Source organism: Pristiophorus japonicus, chromosome 2 (assembly GCF_044704955.1).
Source record: "Pristiophorus japonicus isolate sPriJap1 chromosome 2, sPriJap1.hap1, whole genome shotgun sequence".
Taxonomy (NCBI): Eukaryota; Metazoa; Chordata; class Chondrichthyes; family Pristiophoridae; genus Pristiophorus; species Pristiophorus japonicus.
In genome coordinates, this window is record NC_091978.1 from 333218324 (window position 1) to 333243587 (window position 25264).

At 39.1% G+C, this 25264-nt stretch overlaps 1 protein-coding gene across 3 annotated transcripts in view; it reads left to right on the top strand.

Moving 5' to 3' along the window:
• tbc1d9 (TBC1 domain family, member 9 (with GRAM domain)) overlaps positions 1 to 25264 on the top strand; it is a 79542-nt gene that overhangs the window by 16640 nt on the left and 37638 nt on the right. For all 3 annotated transcript variants that reach the window (XM_070872138.1, XM_070872140.1, XM_070872139.1), the window contains exons 2-10: positions 948 to 1058; positions 8552 to 8670; positions 9732 to 9960; positions 11995 to 12256; positions 12401 to 12608; positions 15098 to 15298; positions 17301 to 17477; positions 18281 to 18431; positions 19163 to 19377. In XM_070872138.1, the coding sequence (XP_070728239.1) occupies positions 948 to 1058; positions 8552 to 8670; positions 9732 to 9960; positions 11995 to 12256; positions 12401 to 12608; positions 15098 to 15298; positions 17301 to 17477; positions 18281 to 18431; positions 19163 to 19377 (1673 nt within the window). The remainder of the gene's footprint in view (positions 1 to 947; positions 1059 to 8551; positions 8671 to 9731; positions 9961 to 11994; positions 12257 to 12400; positions 12609 to 15097; positions 15299 to 17300; positions 17478 to 18280; positions 18432 to 19162; positions 19378 to 25264) is intronic.

Here is a 25264-nt window from a genome sequence, read left to right on the forward strand (position 1 = left end):
CACTTTCCTTTAATCCTTCTATCAATTACTTTAAATCTATGCCCCCTGGTTATTGACCTCGCTGCTAAGAGAAATAGGTCCTTCCTGTCCACTCTGTCTAGGTCCCTCATAATTTTATACACCTGAATTAAGTCTCCCCCCAGCCTCCCTTGCTCCACAGAAAACAGCCCCAGCCTATCCAATCTTTCCCCACAGCTTATTACTTTCCCTTCCAGCTATTGACTCACATTGTTACTGTGGTTTTCAGATTAGTAAAATTATTGTGAAAAATGTGTTTACTTGTGTAAAATGTGAAATGGGAAGATTGTTTTTAAAGAATCATTTTAAACAATGGTTGCATCCAGGTACTATTAAATTCCATTAGCAGATTGTAATGCAAGAACATTTTGTCAATTAACACAGTACAATAATGAAAAACTAGATATTCTGCATCAAAAGTATTTTATGTTCTACTTGTTTACACCTAATGTAAGAATGCAGTAATTGGGTCTCTTAAAACCTTTTAAGTAGTCCACAGTATTTTGCAGTAATCATCATCATCATAGGCAGTCCCTCAGAATCGAGGAAGAATTGCTCCCACCCTTAAAATGAGTCCTTAGATGGCTGAACAGTCCAATACGAGAGCCATAGTTAGTCCCCGTCACAGGTGGGACAGATAGTCGTTGAGGGTAAGGGAGGGTGGGACAGTTTTGCCGTATGCTCTTTCTGCTGCCTGCGCTTGATTTCTGCATGCTCTCGACGATGAGATTCGAGGTGCTCCGTGCCCTCCCAGATGCATTTCCTCCACTTAGGGCGGTAATGGGCCAATTATAAATCATGTGAATTTGTTTTTACAGCTAAAATGCATGACTGTTATATATGAAAATTTAAACATGTACTTTTGGCTATCTCTGTGTATCAAGTGTAATTATCCCAATAATCGTTTTTGTTTGGGACTTTCAATGCAGGCTTGCTTGTGGGGACACTTGATGTTGTGTTGGATTCCAGTGCTCGAGTTGCACCATATAGAATCCTTTACCAGACTCCTGACTCTCTAGCCTACTGGACAATTGCATGTGGTAAGTTCTAAAAGAGCAAGTTCATTCTTATGTAACTTAGAAATTAAAACTTCCTCGTGTTTTTATTCCTTTGGAAAATGCTTTAATATATCTGGAGCTGGAATAATATTTGGTATAATTTTACTTTTGGTCAGAGCTTTTCTTGTAGTACTGCTAAAGCTAGGGCTAATACTGTATATCATTCATAAAGTGTCAATGCATTACATTATGGTGCACTAAATGCTTAGTGAAAAGCTTTCACCTCTGAGGACCCTAGTTTGAATTCAGCTCATTCAAAATGTTTGAGTAGTACAGAAATAAAGCAAAATATTTTTTGAACGCTGTAGAAAAGTTATATTCTGAACAACTATTGTAATAGAAACATTGAACACGATGGTTAGTTTTATTTTGAGCTTACTATATATCTTTTGATAGAATGCACTCGTGCCTTAGGCATGAACTTTAGGAGGAAAAAAATAAAGGCCATTTTATGTTGAAAATAACTATTATATAATTGGTGTAAAGTTTTTTTTTAATTGAACACATCGTGTTGCTTGTATATCTTTGGCAGATTGACTCCAGCTGTGGGCATTTTCTAATATTTTTCTCCATTTTAGGACTTGTTTTTTCTCCGTCTTAGGACCTACAAAGTTTTCAGTTATCTTTTTAATTTATTTAAAACCAATGCACATTCAACAAGGTGCCTCACTGTTAGTTTTCACAATCAGCATCCAGGTTATAAAATTGAGTAAAATGTACTATTGAAAAGTTATTCCTGCATAATACTACATTTATGTTGCAGTGGTGAGTATAAATTAGGTAGCTGGGATAAAACACTGATGGTGGCAAACATAAATGGCTGCTGCTCACAGTGCTAGATGACACCTTTTTTCTGGTCATCGGCAAATTGAGGATGCTACTTACAAGCCAGTGATGTTGTCTTGGTTTTTCTCTCCAATGCAAATCTTTCCCCCAACAATGTAAATAAGGCAAACTCAACAGCACTGGGAGTTGCTGCATACAGAATTTTTGCCACTTGAAATAGCTCTTTGCAATATAAATCTTTCATAAACTTTAATCGTGGGTTTCTGTAGTTTTTTTTCCCTTCTGTTTTTCCAAGGTCTATTAATGGATTCAGGAGACAATAACTGTTGAAGGAAACTTTGATAGTGTAGTCACATTGATTTATTTGCAACCTTAACAAGATGTTTTTGAGGTAATCTAAAGTCCCATATAACATGTCTTAGGCTGTGGTTATACTACGCTACGTTATCCATCAGAGACCAGTAGCAGCAAGGAGCAGCACCAGTATGATACCGCAACTTGCGAATCTACACTCGGTGACCATGAGCAAGTTCAGAATATGCATATAAATGCGTATGAGTAGAGTTCCATTACTGGCGAGTATTGTTACAAAAACTGCCTCGGGTCTAGACAAAATTACTGGCTTTCATTATAAATAAGTTGGATGTCCTAAACAGGCTCAAGGACCTCATAATAAATAAATCCCATGGATAGATGGTATTTATCCCAGAATGCTAAGCCATAAGGGAGATTGCACCTCCCTCTCCTCCAAGACTCTTCTTTTTTTAAAAAAAAAAACAGTTCTTTGACCAAGCTTGTGGTCGGTCATCACTCCTAAGATCTCCATCTTTGGTTTGGTGTCCATTTTTCTGATTACAGCTCTGTGAAGCACCTTGGATGTTTTTCTGTTAAATGCGCAATATAAATGCACACTGTTGTATTGACAATCATTATGAGAGAGTCAATGGAAATTAGGGAGGTACCAGTAGATTGGGAACAGGCTTACATGGCGCCCATATTCAAAAAGACACAGTAGAAAAATAACCAAGTAAACCATAGTCAGCATGGAATTAGAAAGGAAGATCCTGCCTAACTAACCACCTTGACTTGGAAGTGACAACCCAATTGAACTGTGGAATGCCCCATTGTGTGGTGTGCTTAGACTTCTAAAAACAGTGCCTGGAAAGGGGATGGAATCAGTAGCAAGGGTACAGAGTTTGTGGCGGGGCCAAAGACGATGGGTTTAGTTTTCACAAAACTTAAGAGTAAATTGCAGTTCATCCAAGTTTGGATGTCAGACAAGTGGTCTGACAACACAGGTAGTGGAGCGGTCAAGACAGGTGGTAGAGAGAGTGTTGGATGTCATCGGCATACATGTGGAGGCTGACCACATGTCTGCAGATGATATCAAGGCACAGCATGTAAATGAGAAAGAGGAGAGGGCCAGATAGATCCATGGTCGGGTAGGGGGCTGGGGTATGTTGGAGGTAACAGTGCTGGGGTGAGCAGCAAAGTGATTGCTGGAGATTCGTTGGTTATAATCAGTTGAGTAAGACTGGAACCAAGCAAAGACACTTCCACAAAGTTGGATAATGGAGGAGAGGTGTTGGAGGAGAATGTTATGGTTGACTATGTTAAAGGCTGCAGAGAGGTTAGGGAAAGGTTTAGCTTGTTGGGAAAGAGGAAGCAGCATATTCTTTGCAGTTTACCAGCAACATCGGCCCAGAAATTCCTCTGGGGGTCTTCCCGCGGGGCAGTTGCCTCCTCGCTGGATACTTTTTATGAATTTACCTGGTGGTCTAGGAGGCGCCCTGATTTCCAATGGGGAGGCCTTCTCCTGTGCAGAGGATCCTGATGTAGAAGATGCAGTCATGCGTGACTGCTCAGCCAATCGGGTAAGTATTTCACAGGTTCCCATTAATAGCACTGAGACTCGCGTTACTACAAGTTCTCAGTGCTATTAATGGGAACAAAAGCAATCACACAAAATAATAAAAAACAGACCACACATATTTAAAATTAATTGAAATTAAAGTTATTATGTCTTATTAAAAAAATATATTTTCCGATTTTTAAAAAAAAAGTTTTTTAAATTATGGTTAAAAATAAACTTACTGTGGTGGGGAGGGTTTCTAACAATAAACTGTGATTATAATTTTATTTTACAATTCTTTTTGTATGCTTTAAAACACTTGCACATGTAAAAGTAGCCTATACGCCTGCTTTTTCAGACACAAGATTTTTGAGGACATTTGCTGGGCAAGATATGGCCCAATGTCTTGCCCAGTACAAATGTCCTCGCTCTCAATTTGGCTACGATCTGTCAAGCTCCAGCTTGACCGATCAGAAAAACCGGTTTTCAGCGCATGCGCATTGCGCGCTGAAAACCGGCTTTTCCTATGCATTCCCGGGTCCGTAGAAACTTCGTACGGGCCCGGGACATTGGAAATTCTGCCCCATTATCATCATAGGCAGTTCCTTGGAATCGAGGAAGACTTGCTCCCACTCTAAAAAAAAAAAAAAAAAAAAAAAATTAGTTCTTGGACTGTTCAGTCACCTAATATAAGAACCACAGTCCCTGTCATAGGTCGGACAGACAGTCGTTGAGGGAAAGGGTGGGTGGGACTGGTTTGCCACATGCTCTTTCCGCTGCCTACGCTTGGTTTCTGTATACTCTTGGCAATGAGATTCGAGGTGCGCAGCGCCCTCCCGGATGCATTTCCTCCACTTAGGGCGGTCTTTGGCCAGGGACTCCCAGGTGTCGATGGGAATGTTGCATTTTATCAAGGAGGCTTTGAGGGTGTTCTTGAAACGTTTCCTCTGCCCACCTTTGGCTTGTTTGCTGTGTAGGAGTCCCGAGTAGAGCGCTTGCTTTGGGAGTCTTGTGTCAGGCATGCGAACAATGTGGCCTGCCCAGCGGAGCTGATCGTGTGGTCAGTGCTTCAATGTTAGGGCTGTTGGCCTGGTCAATGACGCTAACGTTGGTGCGTCTGTCCTCCCAGGGGATTTGCAGGATGTTGTGGAGACATCATTGGTGGTATGTCTCCAGCGATTTGAGGTGTCTACTGTATATGGTCCATGTCTCAGCCATACAGGAGGGCGGGTATTACTACAGCCCTGTAGACCATGAGCTTGGTGGCAAATTTGAGCCTGATCTTCAAACACACTTTTCCTCAGGCGGCCTGAGACTGCACTTGCGCACTGGAGGCGGTGTTGAATCTCGTCGTCAATGTCTGCCCTTGTTGATAAGAGGCTCCCGAGGTATGGGAAATGGTCCACGTTGTCCAGGGCTATACTGTGGATCTTGACCAGAAACACATGCGGCTGAATTCCATAATTATCCTGTGGTCATTTGTTATAAATTGCCCAGGAGGTCCAATAGACCTCTGAGCTTGTTTTGAACCTAGCTTAATATCAGCTGTAGGGAGGGATAGAGTACAGGGAACTATAGGCCAGTTAGCCTAACATCAGTAGCAGGGAAAATGCTAAAATCTATTATTAGGGATGTATTAACAGGACACTTAGAAAATCATATCAGGATTATGCAGAGTCAGCACGGTTTTATGAACGGGAAATTGTGTGTGACAAATTTATTAGAATTTTTTGAGGGTGTAACTAGAACATAAGAAATAGGAGCAGGATTAGGCCATTCGGCCCCTCGAGCCTTTCTGCCATTCAATAAGATCTGGCTGATCTGATATTGGCCTCAACTCCATTTCACTGCCCACTCCCTAGAACCCTTGAAGGGGGAAACCAGTGAAGGTAGTAGATTTGGGTTTTCAAAAGGCATTCGATAAGGTGTCACACATGAGGACATTACATGAGATTAGGGCTCATGGGATTTGGGGATAATATATTGGCTTGGATTGACGATTGGTTTAATGGACAGAAAACCGAGAGTAGGAATAAACAGGTAATTTTCGGGTTAACAGGTTGTAAATAGTGGGGTGTCGCAAGGATCAGTGCTTGGGTCTCAACTATTGCAATGACTTGGATGAGGGGACTGAGTGTAATGTATCCAAGTTTGCTGCTGATACAAAGCTAGGTAGGAAAGTAGCTGTGAGGAGGATGCAAAGAGGCTGCAAAGCAATATAGACAGGTTAATTGGGTGGGCAAGGTGGTGACAGATGGAGTATAACGTGGGGAAATATGAAATTATCCACTTTGGTCAGAAGAATACAATATTTTTGAAATGTTGAGAGGTTGTGAGATGTTGGTAGGCAGAGGGGTTTGGGTGCCCTTGTACACAAATCACAGGAAGTTAACATGCAGGTACAGCAAACGATTAGGATGACAAATGATATGTTAGCCTTTATTGCAAGGGGGTTGGAGTCTGAGTAAGGAAGTTTTACTGCAATTATATAGGGCTTTGGTGAAACCACACCTTGAGTACTGTGTACAGTTTTGGTCTCCTTACCTTAGGAAGGATATATTTGCCTTAGTGGAGGTGCAATGAAGGATTGATTCCTGGAATGAGAGGGTTGTCCTATGAGGAGAGATCGAGTAGAATAGGCCTATATTCTCTGGAGTTTAGAAGAATGAGGTGATCTCATTGAAACGTATAAAATTCTTGAGGGCTTGACCGGTTAGATGCTGAGAGTCTGTTTCCCGAGACTGGAGAGTCGAGAACTAGGGGTCATAGTCTTAGGACAAGGGGTCGGCAATTTAGGACTGGAATGAGGAGAAATGTCTTCACTCAGAGGGTTGTGAATCTTTGTAATTCTCTACCCCAAAGGTCTGTGGGTGCTCAGTCATTGTGTATATTCAAGCTGGAGATCAATAGATTTTTGTATATTAAGGGAATCAAGGGATTTGGGAATAGGGCGGGAAAGTAGAGTTGAGATAGAAAATCAGCCATGATCTTATTGAATGGTAGAGCAGGCTCGAGGGACTGTATGGCCTACTCCTGCTCCTATTTCTTATGTTCTTGCCATACTGGACTTGAACTTCATGAAGTATTAAGCCCAATCATTTATGAGACGACCTCTACAAGGGCTGAAGGATATCTGTACTAGGGAACAAAACATTTTTCCACTCTGCTCCTAGTATCAGCATTGTGGTCCGATTATGGTATAACTAGATGCCGAGTAAGGAGCTGTATACTCTGCCAACAATATACTTTAACCCCCAACCTTGAAAAAAACTGTCCAAAAGTTTCAGCCCATGCTGCACTTGTCCAAGGAAAAATTACACTGTCTGAGAATTACAGTGCAGTAAGGTTCAAATCATGGTTGTGGTAAATGACTCCTGGAGGGGATGGTTAATTATAACCCCCAAAACAGGCGGGTTTGGGTCGATGTTAGGGTCGGGATTCAGACTCAAACGCATCCACTTCGGTTTTAACGGAGGGCGGGCAGCCAACTCTCATTTAGGACGCAGGTTGGCAATTTAAATATTATAATGAAGCTGTGTGCCACATACTGATCCACAATTTCAAACTTCACTGTGGCTGGCTGGAATTCCCAGGTCTTGTGGAAACTGGCAGCTAAAGGGAGGCGAGGGCTGCTGGTTCCAGGAGGCAAAGTGCCTTTCCACTTGCCTGCTAGATCCAAAATACCTGCCTTGCCAATCCCCCGGGATCAGACAATACCTGACCCATCCGATCTTCCCCTACCCCCACCCACCCTGAAGCCTCCAATCTTTCCTTCCGCCCCCGCCATCGGCTTCCAATTCCCTCAGGCCTGTGATCTATCACTTCCCCCCCCCCCCCCCCCCCCCCCCCCCCCATGCCTAGACTGAATTTAAAATGGGTGAGATTTTCAACTTCAGTGGGTGTTAAATGGGCAGTAACGGATCGGCTGCCTTTTATACACCTTACCTGATTTTTCTTTCCACTGAAGTCAATTAAATCTTAAATGCCCTTTGAATATCACCACCTTCTCAGGTCAAGTAGGGATAGGAAATGAATGCGAGCCTTCCACCACCCTGGGCCCCGTACTCTGGAATTCCCTCCCTTGTCCCCTCTGCCTCTCTACCTCCCTCTCCTCCTTTATGAATATCCTTAAAGTAACCACCTCATAGACCACACTTTTAGTCACCCCTCCACCTCTCTTAATATCTTCTTATTTGGCTTGGTGCCCAGTATTTGTGATTCTGTGAATTGCCATGGATATGTTTCTGTTAAAGGCATTATATAAATTTAAATTGTTGTTGAAGAAAGAATAAGAGTTAGGATAAGAATGTGAAGATAGAACTGAGGGAAAAGGTAACATGTTAAAAAGTAAAGTGAAGTAAGTTCTATGCTAAAATTTTTATAAAATTTGTATAAAGTGACGTGATTAACGCGAGGTAAATATTGATGGGTACCTATGATGTACAGTACTGCATACATATATATATTATATAGGCTACATTCCTTGGGTTACTGCAGGTGCTGGCCTTGAACTGTTACAGAGACCTAAAAGCTTATTGGAATGAGAAATAATTGAAACAGCCTATCATTTCCAAAAACAACCTTGGGTCAAAACTATTTAAGAATGATTAAGAAATACTTGTAACTGATATTTGGCAGTATTTTTATTTCAGTTAACAAAACCCTTTTCAGGAGGAATATTGTTAGTTCCATATATTTGCTACCTGCTAGATATTTGTTAATATTCTTAAATATACCTTCAATGGCTAAGATAACATGTTGAGTTTGGATATATTTGATTTGATTAGAAAGGGTTAAAGTTGATCACTTAATATTTGCAATTGTATTGTTTCCTTAGGTGGTTCAAGAAAGGAAATAACTGAACACTGGGAATGGATGGAGCACAATCTACTGCAGACACTTTCAATCTTTGAGAATGAAAATGATATCACTACATTTGTTAAGGGTAAAATACAGGTAACCAAGCAAAACACTACTAAAACTGAATGGAAAGATGAACATAAGAACATAAGAAATAGGCCGTACGCCCTCTCGAGCCTGCTCCGCCATTTAATAAGATCATGGCTGATCTGATCATGGCCTCTGCTCTACCTTCCTGCCCGCTCCCCATAACCCCTTATCCCCTTATTGTTTAAGAAACTGTCTATTTCTGTCTTAAATTTATTCACTGTCCCAGCTTCCACAGCTCTCTGAGGCAGTGAATTCCACAGATCTACAACCCTCTGAGAGAAGAAATTTCTTCTCCTCTCAGTTTTAAATGGGCGCGGCCCCTTATTCTAAGATCATGCCCTCTAGTTCTAGTCTTCCCCATCAGTGGAAACATCCCCTCTGCATCCACCTTGTCAAGCCTCCTCATGATTTTATATGTTTCGATAAGATCACCTCTCATTCTTCTGAATTCCAATGACTAGAGGCCCAACCTACTCCACCTTTCCTCATAAGTCAACCCCCTCATCTCCGGAATCAACCTAGTGAACCTTCTCTGAACTGCCTCCAAAGCAAGCATATCCTTCGTAAATATGGAAACCAAAACTGCACGCAGTATTCCAGGTGTAGCCTTACCAATACCCTGTATAGCTGTAGCAAGACTTCCCTGCTTTTATATTCCATCCCCTTTGCAATAAAGGCCAAGATTCCATTGGCCTTCCTGATCACTTGCTGTACCTGCATACTATCCTTTTGTGTTTCATGCACAAGTACCCCCAGGTCCCGCATTGAAGAATTTATAACAATAATATAGAAAAATATTAAGGCAGAATACGGATATCTTCAGAATGGATGTACCAATTTAATAACTATATACTGATGTCCAACTTAGGAATTTTTGGAAATATTTGCTATAATCAGATGTATAAATAGATTTAATAATTTTTTATTTCTCTTTTCTCAATTCATTGATCATTTTGAAAAGATAAACTTGATATGCTTTTAATTTTTTTGTGAATTTGTAACTTGTGTTTTTAATATGATATGGCATTAAACTGAACTTACTGTTTATATTTTTCTTTGATTTTTAGGGTATAATTGCAGAATACAATAAAAATAATGACATAAAGGAGGATGATGACACAGATAAATTTAAGGAAGCTATTTTGAAGTTTCGTAAGCTCTTTGGGATGCCAGAAGAAGAAAAGCTGGTTAACTACTACTCATGCAGTTATTGGAAGGGTCGGGTTCCACGACAGGGTTGGATGTATCTCAGCATCAACCATTTATGCTTTTATTCATTTTTGCTGGGAAAAGAAGGTGTAGTATTCTTCTGAAGTTTATCTTCAATTTGGATTTTTTTTAAGTAGCCAGTTCATTATCTATATCCTTGGAGTTTGCACATTTCTTTTACAACTCTTAATCATTAATATATAAATTACAGCTTTTTTTTCACTGCAACCCCCAGGTTAGAATGCTGATAAACCTTATAAAGGTAACTCAAATAAATAACCTAAATAGTGTGAGATCTGAATTAACAACCCCCTACCAATTCTATGTTTGTATAGAATGCTGATGAGACTCAAAGGTAAGTTAATAAGCGAAACAGTGTGCAATCTGAGTTTAAAATAACCAGATTTTATACTCTGAGTTAATGACTATGGGGTGATTTTAACCCTACTCGCTCAGCAGAAACCTGGCAGGTGGGCTGTTAAAATCACCCTGGCTCTTAACCTGTCCGAAAGCCACCATGATTGCAACATCTGCAATTTTAACTTGCTTCTTGAGCACGTAGCAAGGACACGTACTGGAGCCATCGGGATCCTTCTTTACACACACATGCTGCGGCCCGATGAGCCGACTCATTTTAATTCAGGCCTAAGCAGGGAATCCACCTGGATGTTAAAATCTGGGCCATGTCTGCTGATATTATAGCTCCCTTACAGTAGTGACTGCTCAGCTAATTCCCTCAATTTGTTCTCCTCATACTCACCTATTTAAACATATTTAACAAAATAAAAATGCACAAAAGGACATTAAACTAAATGCATTATTATAACTGCTTAAGTTTTTAAAGCAGGATTGATGGTAAAAATTGTTTGTAAAATACTTTAAACCTGTATATTCAGTTAGGTAAGTATGATTGTTTTCTAAATGGAGGAATAACTGCCTACAGACAACACGGAGCACAAGATGCATAAAGGTGTATTTTGCTGAAATATAGCAACATGATCATTGTCAAGAAAACAATTTGGCCCAGAAATTGCGATCAGAGGTTTCCTGCAAGCCGATGCCTCCAACCAAATTTTTTTTAACGCAAGAACCTGGTGGTCCCAGAGGAATGTAGACTTACGGTCTGAGGCCTCCATTCGCAGTCCAGGAACGTAAGCGCAACCTAGGATCACGGGTCTGGACCACCAATGAACATGGAGTTTTTTCATTGATAATGGAGAGTTCTGTATGTACAAACTCCCATTATTATCAATGAGAATACCCCCCAAAACATCGAAACAGAACACAATAAATAAAATAAACACTTCACATATTTAAAATTAATTGAAATTAAATTTAATTAAATGATTCAGACAAAAATTTATTTTTTGAATATGTTTTAATAGGGGTAAAAATAAACTTGCCTTAAAGGACAGGGTTTTTAATCTAAAAATTAGTGCTAACATTTAATTTTTCTATCTTTTAAAACTCTTGCGCTGCCTGCTTTTACCAGGTGTAAGAGTTTGAATGACATTTGCTGGACAGGAGTTGGGTAAATAGCCCAAATCTCTGCGCGCGAATGTCCTTCCCCCGGAGATGCATGCGATCTATCAAAAGAAATTTTGACAGTTCGCAAATGCCGGTTCTTGGCGCATGTACATCGCGCGCTGAGAACTGGCATTTGCTAGGCCTCTTTGGGCACGTGCACACATCGTACGCACCTGGAGAGACTGCAATTTACAACCCAATATGATAGGAAAAATTATTTTCCACTTGCAGGCTTCTGGTGAAACCTTTCTAGCAGGTAATTATCAGATATTTACAAAATCAAGTCTTTAGATGTTTTGCTGATAAAGCAGCTGTACTTTTTTTTGATTTTATTGCACTAAAGACTTTACTAGCTACTTAAATATATTAGTTGCACTGTCATTTCGTATTGTGACAAGTGTCTAATACTAACTTTTGTGATGTAAGTAAATAAGCTAATAATGATGTCTCTGGAAATATAAATATTTGTAAATTGAGATTCATTTCCTCCACTTCATAATTCTGTGAAGGTACTTAAGAAATAGAATTTGTTTGACATTCTCTTTGTGGCAATGTATCAGTACAAAAAACAATTTGAATTGTTCTTTTTTCTAGCTAAGTTAGTGATCCGGTGGGCGGACATAACCCAGCTGGAGAAGAATACTACGCTGCTCTTTCCTGAAATGATCAAAGTGAGCACAAGATGCAGTGAACATATTTTCTCTGTCTTCCTCAATATTGGTGAAACCTTTAAACTAATGGAACAATTAGCCAATATTGCCATGAGGCAGCTTCTTGATAATGAAGGCTTTGAAGAAGACAGATCACTTCCAAGACTAAAGAAGAAGTCTCCTCAAAAGGTTTCTGTGTTAAAACGGTAAGTAATATTATGTAATTCTACCTAGAGTTAGTAAATACCTGTGACTCATTTTACTGTCAGTTATTTCATTGTTATTTCACCATACAGTGCACTTTTGAGGTCAAGACACTAATGAAACTTAATATTTTTCTGAAACTGAAGGGACCTTGATGCTAGAGCAAAAAGTGAGCGATACAGGGCTTTATTCCGACTTCCTAAAGATGAACGTCTGGATGGGCACACAGACTGCACCCTTTGGACACCATTCAGTAAAATGCACGTCGTGGGTCAGATGTTTGTTTCTACTAATTATATCTGCTTCACCAGTAAAGAGGAAAACCTGTGCAGTCTTATTATTCCTCTGAGAGAGGTGTGTATGTACTAAAGCTACTTAAACTGGTCTTCTGTTAGAAAACATTGTGAATTTCTGGCCCACACTTGTCCTTGTTAGAAGTTTATGGAGTTATAAATAGGACAAGTGATTTGTTCTGGCTCTGATCTGCTCAAAGTCCAACATTTTCAATCCCTCTTGAGACTTTTATGCAAAATTTGCAGTACTCAAGCAGAAAATCATGCCATATGCAGTGGGCTACAGTTTCCTCACATTGAACAGTGAGTGTATACATTTGTGCTCTGTCATTCTGCAAGAACAATGTTAATCAGATGGTACTGATTGATTTACTTTTATATTAATTTCTTTATATACTTTTTTGCTTTTACCTGTTAAGTGAGTTTCTGTTAGAAGGATGGGAATGTAATCATAAGACAGGCTTGCTTTATTTTGGATACACATGTGTTTTATCAGTGTTTCAATTTAAACAGTGGGAATAAAAAGAAATACCAGACAAAGACAGCCAGAGAACTTTTAGTTGGTAACAGATTCGGCAGTGGACAAACAAGCTTCCTTTGTTCCCTCAAGCCTTGTGAGAGAGAAAGAGAGAGACAGAATGACTGCCTCTATCCCAATATATCTTTCAACTTTACCAAGAAATAGGAGATAGGTGACTGTGACGTCTTTGACAGTTAAATCTCTCCCACGCCCCTGCCCCAGGAAACCATGTACAAAAACATGTTTTGACTATCAATTCAAGAAGTTATAATTTCAATCGATTCCCAAGGTCTAACATTCATGTGGGATAGAAATATATTCTAGGGACTTAGGGGGAGAAATTTGGCTGCTTTGCATCTCCCGTTCGTGCCTGGGGGGTGGGGGGTGGCGGTAAAGGGTCGCTAAGGGGTTAGAGACTGGGCAGTGAATTCAGTGATGCCCACAAACTTCAGTGCCGGTTTAGCGCTGGTGCTAACACTTAACGCCTCGGCCTCGAGCGCCTCACAGATCGTGATGTCATAAAGTGCACAGCGCCCCGTTACCGCCCCAGATGTGAAATTGCCTCCCCTCCCCTGCTGTATTGCTGGGCATGAACAACAGGCGTTGTCACCTCGGTTGGCTGCTTGGGGAGCGCTAAAGGCAGTGGTTTTCAGGTAGGCCAAATTTTATTCTTTGCACCTGTCTGCTGCCTGCTGAAAGTTTTCGATGCCTCATTGCTGCAAGATGTCCAAGCTTTCCACTCTGAGAGTTTTGGGAGCTGTAAATGGCAGTTGCAAAGGTCGCCTGGCAACACAGAACTAAGGAGAAGAATGTTGTGCACCATCATCCCTTTAAACGAGGGAAGCAGCCTCTGATGCCGGTATCATTGCACTCCACATTGTTCAACGCTCTGCCGTTACTGCTCCGCTCTCACATTTTAGCACCCTAAGAGAAGTTGTTAGCGCTTGATTTTGTGCTTCACTTTCCTCTTGGAGCGCTAAAACTGAATTTCCCAGGAGCAGAAAATCATTATCATCTGCCGATACTTTTCCGAGATTTCAAAAGTTATCGCTGCAAATGGGGCGCCATGGAATTTCTAGCCCTTAAACTCTCCACCTCCACGACCACCTCTGTGAAAGGAATGTGGACAGGTGAAAATGCCTCCTTTAGGGTTTTTTGTTAATTTCTCTGCAACTATCTTCCATCTAATGATTTGATTGACAGTTTAATCAAGGTGAAACTGTAACACAATTGGAGAGTTAAAACTAAAGTTATTGATAAGGGACATGGGAAAGGGATTAGGTTGCTATAGAACATGCAAATTGTCATGTATCAGTTGTGGAAAAGGGGTATAAAAGTGAGTGTAAAGAGAGATACCTCAGAATTCATTAAGATCTGATTAGCCTTAAAAACTTTGAGCTCAAAACTAATGTGTTTGGGATTCTCGGCAAAATCACAAGGTTTTGGCTTAAGTGTATGTAGAATTATTGTCAATACTAGTTATTTCTCTATGTTAATCTGTGAATGTCAAATGCTGTGATCCTTATTAGTTTGAAGGGTAACTTTTAAACTTGTAAGTAAGAACACCCATCTTCTAAAAAGAAAAAAGAAAGACTTGCATTTATATAGCACCTTTTGCAACCTCAGGACGTCCCAAAATGCTTTACAGCCAATTAAGTACTTTTGAAGTGTAGTCACTGCTGTAATGTAATCTCTCTGATGATAGATGTGACAAAAAAATCAACTGATGCACAGATCACAGTTGACATTTTATATATTGTCAATATAATTAGATATTTAATTATTGAACATCTGGAAATGTGTCAGCATCCTGTACAGTATAACTTCAAGCAGCAGTAGCATGCATTTGAAAAGGAAATTCCTCTGACTTAAACCAAATACTAAAGTCCAGTAGAATTCTAAGTTTTATCTGCGCTATGATGACATTGTGGGCACCTATTAGTTTTTCATTGATAATTACAGTCGAACTTGTTGATGTGAGTACAAATTAAACTGTACCTTGAAGGTTATATATATATTTTTTTTCTTAGGTTACAATAGTGGAAAAAGCAGACAGCTCGAGTGTGCTTCCCAGCCCATTGTCTATCAGTACCAAGAACAGGATGACTTTCTTTTTTGCCAATCTCAAGGACCGAGACTTCCTGGTGCAAAGAATTTCTGACTTCCTACAGCAAACAACATCAAAAATTTACTTTGACAAAGAAATTGTGGGAAGTCTTAATTCTGATGAGGTATGTGCAACAAAAAAATCTGTAAAGTAGATTTTAAGAAACTAGTAATGTACATTCTATTGCTAAATTCTGAAACACTAGAATTTCTTATTGTCTGAGGTTTTTCGGGGAGGTAGAAGAATATTTGAAAATATCTTTTAAATCAAGGATATTTTGAATTAATTCTGAACAATTCACAATTTGAAAAATGTTTTCACTGAGTTTTGGACTTTTAAATGAATTTATTTCTTATGTATAAAAGTATGGTCATATTTTTGATGGTCTTATTTTCATGATATTGAAAACTATTAAATAGATATAAGCTTAAAAAAGTTGTTTGATTGAAAAAAACATAAAAAATGGTCACAATATTTATTTTTCCCTTCTTCAGAGAAATCAATCTAAAATAGCCACATATAGTACAATCTGAAGCTATAATTAGAAGTGTTATAGATTTTACAAAACTAAGATATTGCCCAAACAATTTCTGTAAATCAAAATTACTTTGTACTTCAGCTAGTTCAGTCATAGAATGTATCATTTTAGAAAGTGCTGCAAATTATAATAGCCTAAAGTAAGAAAAAGAAACTGGTAAATACATTTTTTCACATTCTTATCCAGTTGATGGGTGTATTTTTTGTTTAATTATGCAAATCAGTATGTTATTTGTAATCAGAAATGTAGTAGCTGGTTGATGCAGTGAGCTAGCACTTTCTTCTTTCAAGTCTGGTTCCTGTGTTTACATCCAGTTTATGATGAGATAAAAGACCCACTGCTCGCCTCTCTTTGATGACTGAAAAGGCTCTAAGTGAAATGTGTCTCGGCATTTCTAGTCAATTTCTAGGTAGCTACAACTGTGAATTAGATTGTAATTCTCTTTCCAGGAGACCATGTTTCGGATTTTGCATTCAGTAGTACTCGCTGTTCACTATGCTGACAGCTGCCCACTGAATTTTTGGGGGCTTCTGAGCAGAGACTTGCTGTCATCGGGTGTCTGAGCCAGCATGGTGCTCTCTATAGGGGATCTGTGGTGTCTGTGAGCAGAGCAAGATGCAGCAAAGCTCTTCAACCAGTCAGATTGAAGAATCCTCATTGAGACACGCAGAGTTTGAACCAGGAATTCTAAATTAGATTTAAATCATGTACAGAAAACGAAATAATGATTGAGAAAGAAAGATGGGATTAAGCGAGAGATAAAAGAGACAGACAGAAAAAGTAACAAAATAAATTACATTTTATAAATTTACAACACATTACATTCTGAAAGAATGAGACTCCACATTTGTAAAATTAAATTTTCAGGGCCCCGAGAGGTGGTTGACAGTAATAATGTCTGATTACACCTTTTAAAAATCACTTGCACCTAAATTCACCAGCCCCAACTTTTTCTGGCGTGTCTAGTAGGTAAGTACCACAACTTCATGTCCTTACATGGACTTCATTGCTGAATCTCTCAAGATCTGTGGAGGAGCAGGCTAACTCGGACTGCAACTTCCAGATTACCATGTTTAACTGCGGAAGTTGCTGTCCGATTTACTCCATAATAACGGTGCGCACAGTTAGCCTCACCGTTATTTTAAATGCGAAATCCGGGCCCACAAGTACTTTTGAGTACAAGAAAATGAAAAATTCAGTGAGTTTGGCCTTGGGCCATGCTGTTGGACAAGATAAAGGGAGCACTCGGTAGTTTATCTGAATATTTTTAATTACAGGCAAACCATATACTGCTGCTTTCAGCCAATGCCTTCCGAAATGCTGTGAATAATACAATGATTACATCTGTAATTTATTGGATAATTATTGTATGATTGTGCAGTAAAATTACCTGATAGATTATTGAGGCTGATGTTTTATTTAAGCATAGGAGAAGGCCAAGGGAAAACTTCTTGAACACACAAGTTCTGTTTCTTCAAAAAAAGTTTGTTTTAAAATAACATGTATTATTATTGGTTACGTTCATTGAAAGCATGAAAGGTTTATCTGAGCAACATGATCCATTGTTTGTCAATTATTTTCCTTCCAGGTATTTTCAAGACAAAGCAGTATCATTTCAGGTAGCCCACAGAGAAGTCTCAGTTCCACCTCAGACACAGATGGAGAGCGCCAGTTCAATCTGAATGGAAATAGTGTTCCAATAGCCACGCAAACACTCATGACAATGTACCGTCGCAGATCACCCGAAGAGTTCAATCCCAAAGTGGTACATGTTGCTTATTGATGTGTTTAAATAATTACCTGCCCTTTATTAACATGCACATTTTGTCTTATATTACGTTGATGCACATTTCACAAGTGTAAGTGTTAAATTCAGTGAATTTCTTTTTGTCTGATATGATCTGGTCTGGTGTACAGTAATGCGTGAAGTAATAGAGAATTGTACACATGTAGTTACATACAAGATAAAACTTTGTTGAAAGACATACATTTAACTTTAGAGGAAAAAAAATTTTCCCCCCACATTTCCTTTAGGGCCTAGCTACACATTCCCCAACTAAAGGAATAGGTATACATCAGGACAACTGTGCACTAGCCAGAAGGATTGTATGAATTGTGGAGCAGAATTGCATCCTACCACTTCACAGCATGTTGGAACAGCATTGAGTTATAGTACTGCACTGCAAAACTATATTGGATTCTGGAAAACTGAAATTCAAATTTGGAAATAGGACTACAGAGTCATCACTGTTTTAGCCAATGAAGCACATACTTGGTTATTCACAGCAAGGTGCTTTTTAAAAAAACAGACATGGGGGTGGTGTGATGTGACTGATGGGTTAAGGATCTCTAAAAATGGCTCAGTTGTGCAACTAATTTTATGTAAACTTTACTGCCATAAATATTACTTTCAATTATTTTAAAACGCCGCTAAAATAATTTGTTAGTTGTGGCTTTTTGATATTGCTATAATTCATAAATAAAAATCCAAACTTGGAAAGTTCACGTTGCACATGTTCAAGGGGGTACATTACTGATTGTATTTGACACTTTGTATTTGACAATTAGGCAAAGGAACTAATGAAGGAACAGTCCTGGAAAATTCACTTTGCTGAATATGGCCGTGGAGTGTGCATGTATCGCACGGAGAAGACCCAGGAGCTTGTACTGAAAGGCATGCCGGAAAGCATGAGGGGGGAACTTTGGCTACTGTTCTCAGGTGTGCAAAGGCAGAAGATTAGATCTCCACTAAACGTAGTGTTTTTTGAAAATTCCATTAAGGTTACTTGGCAAAATAGATCTTCATTAAACAGAACATTTCTATATTGTTCCTGTCTAATTTAGAGTTTATTTTATTACAGGCTTTTTACATCTTTTTTATTCCAACGATTAATCATTGAGTATGTCTAAAATTATGTAATAAAATATGTTTATTATGGGCATTGCATAGGTTACATAGGCTCGACAATGTAATTCAAAATAACTGGAATTTTAGGATTGTACCATTGAAGTCTTATTTTAAAATATTTCATGGCTTTTATATTAAGCAAAATTAATGTTTAAAATGATGTGGCTATCTCCAAATTATGAGTTTGATTCAGTGGACTGAGTTCAAGTCATATCGTAGCCTGACATGATTCAAACTTGGTTGCCCTCAGTGGGTGAGATGCTAGATAAACAATGACAAAATTGAGTTCAAGTTGACCATGTTTAAAAGAGGAAATAATAGGCAGCATTTGTGCATTGCATCCCAAACTGGAAACATGAAGAGTCTTGAGTTCTGTTGCACTTCTTTTTCACCCCTCCACCATTTTTACACTTCTTAATGGCCAGTTTAAGAGGAATACACTGAAGCCTAGAAACATGTTTTCTGAGCTTGGCAACATCCTGAGATAAAATATAGAATGTGTGTTCATTTGGTGCAACTTAAAATCTCCCCTTTGCCTTCAGGTGCCATTAATGAGATGGCCACCCATCCTGGATATTACTCTGATTTGGTGGAGAAATCCATTGGAAAGTATAACCTAGCCACAGAAGAAATAGAGCGTGATTTACACCGCTCACTTCCTGAGCATCCAGCATTTCAGAATGAGATGGGAATTGGTGCTCTGCGAAGAGTGCTCACTGCCTATGCTTTCCGAAATCCTAACATAGGATATTGCCAGGTAAGTAGTATTGTAGTGCAATGGTGATGTACTTGAACTTACAAAGCCATTAACAAAGACAATGATGGAGTTTAATTTGCTCAGAATCCTGGTGCTTAAATACCTTCTTTTATCATGAAGTATAAAAAGCCTGCTGAAAATCATAAATTGTTGGATGAGTTAGAAGAAAATAAACATTCTTTGTGATTCAGTGAGTAAATGCATCATAACCCTTCAACTAGGCTGGAGTTTAATATTTTTATATTTCAAATAACTGTGTCAATATTTGATGTCTCCAAGATAAGAGGAGACTAATTGATGTCCTGTTACTGACTGCTCCATTTTTGATCGGGGCGGAGGAGAGGAGATCGATCGGGGCCCAGGAGAGGCACGGGGTCGGGGCTCAGGCCCAGGGGCAGCACAGGCCAGCCCACACTGCGATCTATGGACAATAGAAGCATGTGTGCGCACTAGGTCCGTACAGTAGAGCTTGGTCTCCAGTCATCATGGTTAACCCTTGCCACTGGATCAAGACCTAGCTCTCTCAAGCCTGTGTGGTGGCTGGTGTGCAAAGGCCACCCCACAAAAGAATCCATGCACAGGCATCTTCCACCCTTGGGATCTAGAATGTCAGGTCCCTCATTGAAACACCTGTGAACTCATTCCTTTTTGGTGTGGAAGTGGGTCATCCTCGTATGAGGGACTGCCTAATACTATACGATACGGCATCACTTGGTGTAATGACCTAGATTTGGCATAGAGGTAAATTTTCCCATTTGTGCTTCCAGAGCAAACCTTGTGCACTGGGAGAAAGTAATAGGAAATTGCATGTGCAGCTCATGATTGAGCCCATGAGGGCAATGCTGCTGGAAACTCATGAGCTATGTACCTGTGATTTCTCAATATGCAATCCCAGCAGGCAAGTCGTCACATCAGGAGCACACAGTCAGAAATCTTATCCTTTAATCTGTAGTGAATTAGATTATTTTAACTGAAGTGCTGCTGAAATTGTTGTGATTGGTCTCAGTGGGAATGATTTTCAGTTGTGTGGATATTAAGGCAGCTTAGAAGACTAAACTGTTGCAATTGCCACTGAGGCCAAATGCTAAATAAGTAGCATCTACTTAGCTTCATTATTGGAGATGGGGTTAATCAAATACATTGCCTCAGTGAAGCCCTTTGTGTGCTTGTGCATGTTAATGCCATTAATGTGCATTGCTGGAAGTACAGACAGTAAAGGTGCAAAATCAAATTGAAAAGGGAAACTGATATCCATGCTTTACTGATTTGAGATTGATTATTGTAATCAAATGGTTAATAAAATTCTCAGATATGTATGTTCTCCTGGACTAAATCCCAACCATCTCCAGAGCAGGACACATAAATAAAAAAAGAAAATATCTAAAAATTAAACCATGCTGAAAGCAACTTCAAAAAGATGGTAAAGAAAAAAGTTGAATCTGATTGATGGTTCAAGAGAACCTGATGCACCTAAATTAAGCAATCTTGGCGCCTAACAAGAAGATCCCTCGGTTAATCAAAATTCTTCACCGGGAAATTTGAGGTTAGAAATTTTTGCCTTTACAAAATAGTGGTAATGTAGGACAGACTCATTTAAAGTAGCTAATGCTGTGTTTGATTAACTTGTTTAAAGGTAAACTGAATAAGAATGTGGTTGAGAACAGGATTGAAGGATAGCTACATGATCAAATAGTCTGTGGTTCCAGTCATACTGGTATAGCATAGATCAGAGTATTTTCTAAATGGTGAAAAGCTAGGAACTGTGGAGGAGTAGAGAGAATTAGGGATCCAAGTACAGAACCGGTGGACCGGTACAAAAAATAATCTAAAAGGCTAATGGAATGTTGCCCTTTATGTCAAGGGACTGGAATACAAAAAGGTGGCAGTTATGTTACATTTATATAAAGCTCTGGTTAAACCTCATTTAGAGTATGGCGTTCATTTCTGGGCATCACTGCATCTCGGGAAGGCTATATTGAACTTTGAGGGGGTGCAGCACAGATCTATCAGAATGATACTGTAGCTAAAAAGGTTAAATTACAATGACGGGTTACATAACATAGAGTAGGCTTGTATTACCTTCAGTATATAGTATTAGAAGACTAAGGGGTGATCTAATTGAGATGTTAAAGATGATTAAAGGATTTGATTGGGTAGAGATAAACTATTTTCTCTGGTGGGGGAGTGCAGAACAAGAGGGCATAACCTTAAAATTAGAGCTAGACCATTCAAGGATATAGTCAGGAAGCACTTCTTCAGACAAAGGATAGTGTAAATCTGGAACTTTCTCCCCATAAAAGCTGTTTTGGCTGGGTCAGTTAAAAAAAATTTCAAAACTGAGATTGATAGATTTTTGTTAGGTAAAGCTGTTGGGGATAATAAACCAAGGCTGGCAGATGGAGTTAAGATACAAATCAACCATGATTGTATTTCATGGCAAAGAGCCTCAACGAGCTACTCCTGTTCCTATGTTCGTACAGTGGTCTGGAATGTCATCTGTGGAATGTATTCGTTCAGATTTTCATAAAATCTTGGATTAATCTGCCAGAGTTCTCTACTTTTAGGTGTTGAGAAATTTAGGGTTTTATCTATTGTTACTCATTTCCCTTGGTATAGTATAATATTAGGCAGTCCCTCGTATCAAGGATGACCCATTTCCGTACCAAAAAGGAATGAGTTCACAGGTGTTTCAATGAGGGGCCTGACATTTTAGGTCGCGAACTACATAGTGAAGGGTAGAAGATGCCTGTGCGTGGATTCTTTTAACGTGGGGTGGCCATTGCACACCAGCCACCACACGGGCTTGTCAGAGCTAGGTTTTGATCTAGTGGCAAGGGTTAACCAAGATGACACGAGACCCAAGTTCTGCTGCATGGACCTAGTGCGCACACATGCTCCTACTATCCATGGATTAAATTAAATTAAATACCCTTAGCAAACTGTAAATGGCTCTTGGAAGGAATGGACTAAATGTGATATTGTGTTTGATTTTTAATATGGTTTCCTGTGGATTTGATCTTTTGAAGTCTGTTTCTTACTCCACTGTATTTCATAATTCATGAGCTACAAAATGTGCATTAAAAAAAAATCAGTTCCACTGATTAAAGTTAGTAAAGATAAGATTGCCCAACAGAAGGGCTTGAGTTGTATATAAATATTAATGCACAAATTGATATGAGGGCATGGTATACTAGTATTAACAGAGGTGTGTGTTAGACTAGGCTAGGGAGCTGAACATTCCTAGTTATAAAATATTAACATCCGTGGTAGCAAAAATAATGGAATCCCTACTAAAGGAGAAACCAAAAATAATATAATGAATAATCAGCATGGACTTCAAAAGGGAAAGTCGTGTTTGACCAACCTCATTGAATTCTTTGAAGATCTCACAGAGAGAGTAGATAAGGGTAATGCAGCAGATGTAATTTATCTAGATTTCCAAAAGGCCTTCGATAATGTGCCACATAATAGACTAACGAATAAGGTCAGATCAAATGGAGTCAGGACAAGTAGAGTGGATAGCTAGCTGGTCTCAAGACAGAAAGAGAGTAGGGTAAAGGGTAGCTATTCAGAGTGGCAGAAGGTGGAAAGGGGGTTCTCACAAGAATCAATGCTGGGACCAAAGTTGTTCACAATTTATATTAACGATTTAAACTTTGGAATCAAAAGCACAATTTCTAATTTTGCGGCTGACACCAAATTGGGGGGATAGTTAATACTGAGGAGGACTGCAACAAATTACAAGAAGATATTCATAAACTTGCAGAATGGGCATATAATTGGCAAATGAATTTCAACACAGATAAGTGTGAGGTAGTACATTCTGGTAAGAAAAATAAGGAGGTCACATATTACTTGGAAAATAATCTAAATGGGGTAGAGGAGCAAAGGGATTTCTGAATACAAATACATTACTCACTAAAAGTAGCGATGCAGGTTAATAAGGCTATAAAAAAGCAAACCAAGCACTAGGGTTTATTTCTAGGGGGATAGAATTGAAAAGTAGGGAAGTTATGCTAAACTTGTATCAAACCTTGGTTAGATCACACTTTGAGTACGGTGTACAATTCTGGTCGCCATTTCATAAAAAACATATAGAGGCACTGTAGAGGGTACAAAAAAGATTTACAAGGATGATACCAGAAATGCGAGGTTATATCTATCTGGAAATAATGAACAGACTAGGTCTCTAATATTTTGATAGAGTAGACAGAGAGAGAGTGTTTCCACTTGTGGAAAGAGCAAACCTAGAGGCCATCAACACAAGATATTCATCAGGAAATCCAAAAGAAACTTCCTTATCCAGAGAGTGGTGAAAATGTGGAACTTGCTACCACAAGGAGTGTTTGAGGTGTATAGTATAGATGGGTTTAAGGTGGGATGGGGCTAGATAAGCATATGAGGGAGAAGGGAATAGAGAGTTATGCTGTTAGTTAAATGAGGATAGCTGAAAGGAGGCTTGAGTGGAGCATAAACGCTGGCCTGGAATAGTTCGGCTGTTTCTGAGCTGTATATTCTATGTAATAATATTCAGGCAGGATATAGTAGGAAAAAAGGGAGGAGAGGTGGTAATGTTCATGAAATAATCCATTACAGCGCTAGAATATAAAAATAATATAGGAAATGGCGCAAAAGCTGAATCTATTATGTTAGTGACTGAATAAGAAGGGAACTTGATACGCTTTTGGGGATATATATAACGAATATATATAAAATTAGGGAAAAATGTAGGAACAACAAGGATATATAATGGATGGCCTTTAGGCAAACCAGGAAAGAGAGAGTGCTGGATCTAGTTCTAGAAATGAAGTGGGCCAAAAGGTAATGCAAGGATAGAGGAATAATTAGTAAGCAGGAACCATAACATAATTAGGTTTAATATACTTAAAGGAGAAGGAACAGTCAAAGATAAGGTGCTTGATTGGGAAAAAGCAAATTTCAGGGAGATGAATAGGGAACTAAGCTAGTTAAACTGGAAGAAAAATAAGACTGCACAGACAATGGGAATTGTTCAAACAGGAGATAATTATGATACAGACTGAACATATTCCCACAGGAAGTAAAGGTGCTGCAGCAAAAACGAGGAGTTCCTTGGATGTGTAGAGGAGATAAAATTAAAATGAGACTTAAAGAAGCATCTGATAAACCTAGGGCTAATAATAAAACAAAACATCAAGCCAGATATAGAAAACATTGAGGTGATGCAAAAATCAGATACACAAATCTTTAAAAGTAGTAAGATAGGTTGAAAAAGCTGCTTACAAAAAAGGATATGGGATCCTAAGTTTTATAAATAAGGGTAAGATATCACAAAAGCAAAGAGATAAACCTATACAAATCATTGGTTTGGCCACAGTTGGAATATTATGCCCAGTTTTGGGCGCCTTACTGTAGGCAAGATGTCAAGGTCATCAAGACAGTGTTTAAGATAATACCAGGGATGAGAGGATTTAGTTATGAGGAAAGACTAGAGAAATTGGGGCTCTTTTTCATGGACAAAAGAATGTCAGAGGACATTTAATAAAAGTGCTTTAAATTATAAAGGTTTTGATAATCTGAGGAAGGATGTTCTTGCTATTTGGGGAATGCAGCGAAGGTTCACCAGACTGATTCCAGGGATGGCAGGACTGACATATGAGGAGAGACTGGATCAACTGGGCCTTTATACATTGGAGTTTAGAAGGATGAGAGAGGATCTCATAGAAACATATAAGATTATGATGGGATTGGACAGGTTAGATGCAGGTAGAATGTTCCTGATGTTGGGGAAGTTCAGAACCAAGGGACAGTCTTGGGATAAGTGGTAGGCCATTTAGGACTGAGATGAGGAGAAACTTCTTCACTCAGAGAGTTGTTAACCTGTGGAATTACCTGCCACAGAGAGTTG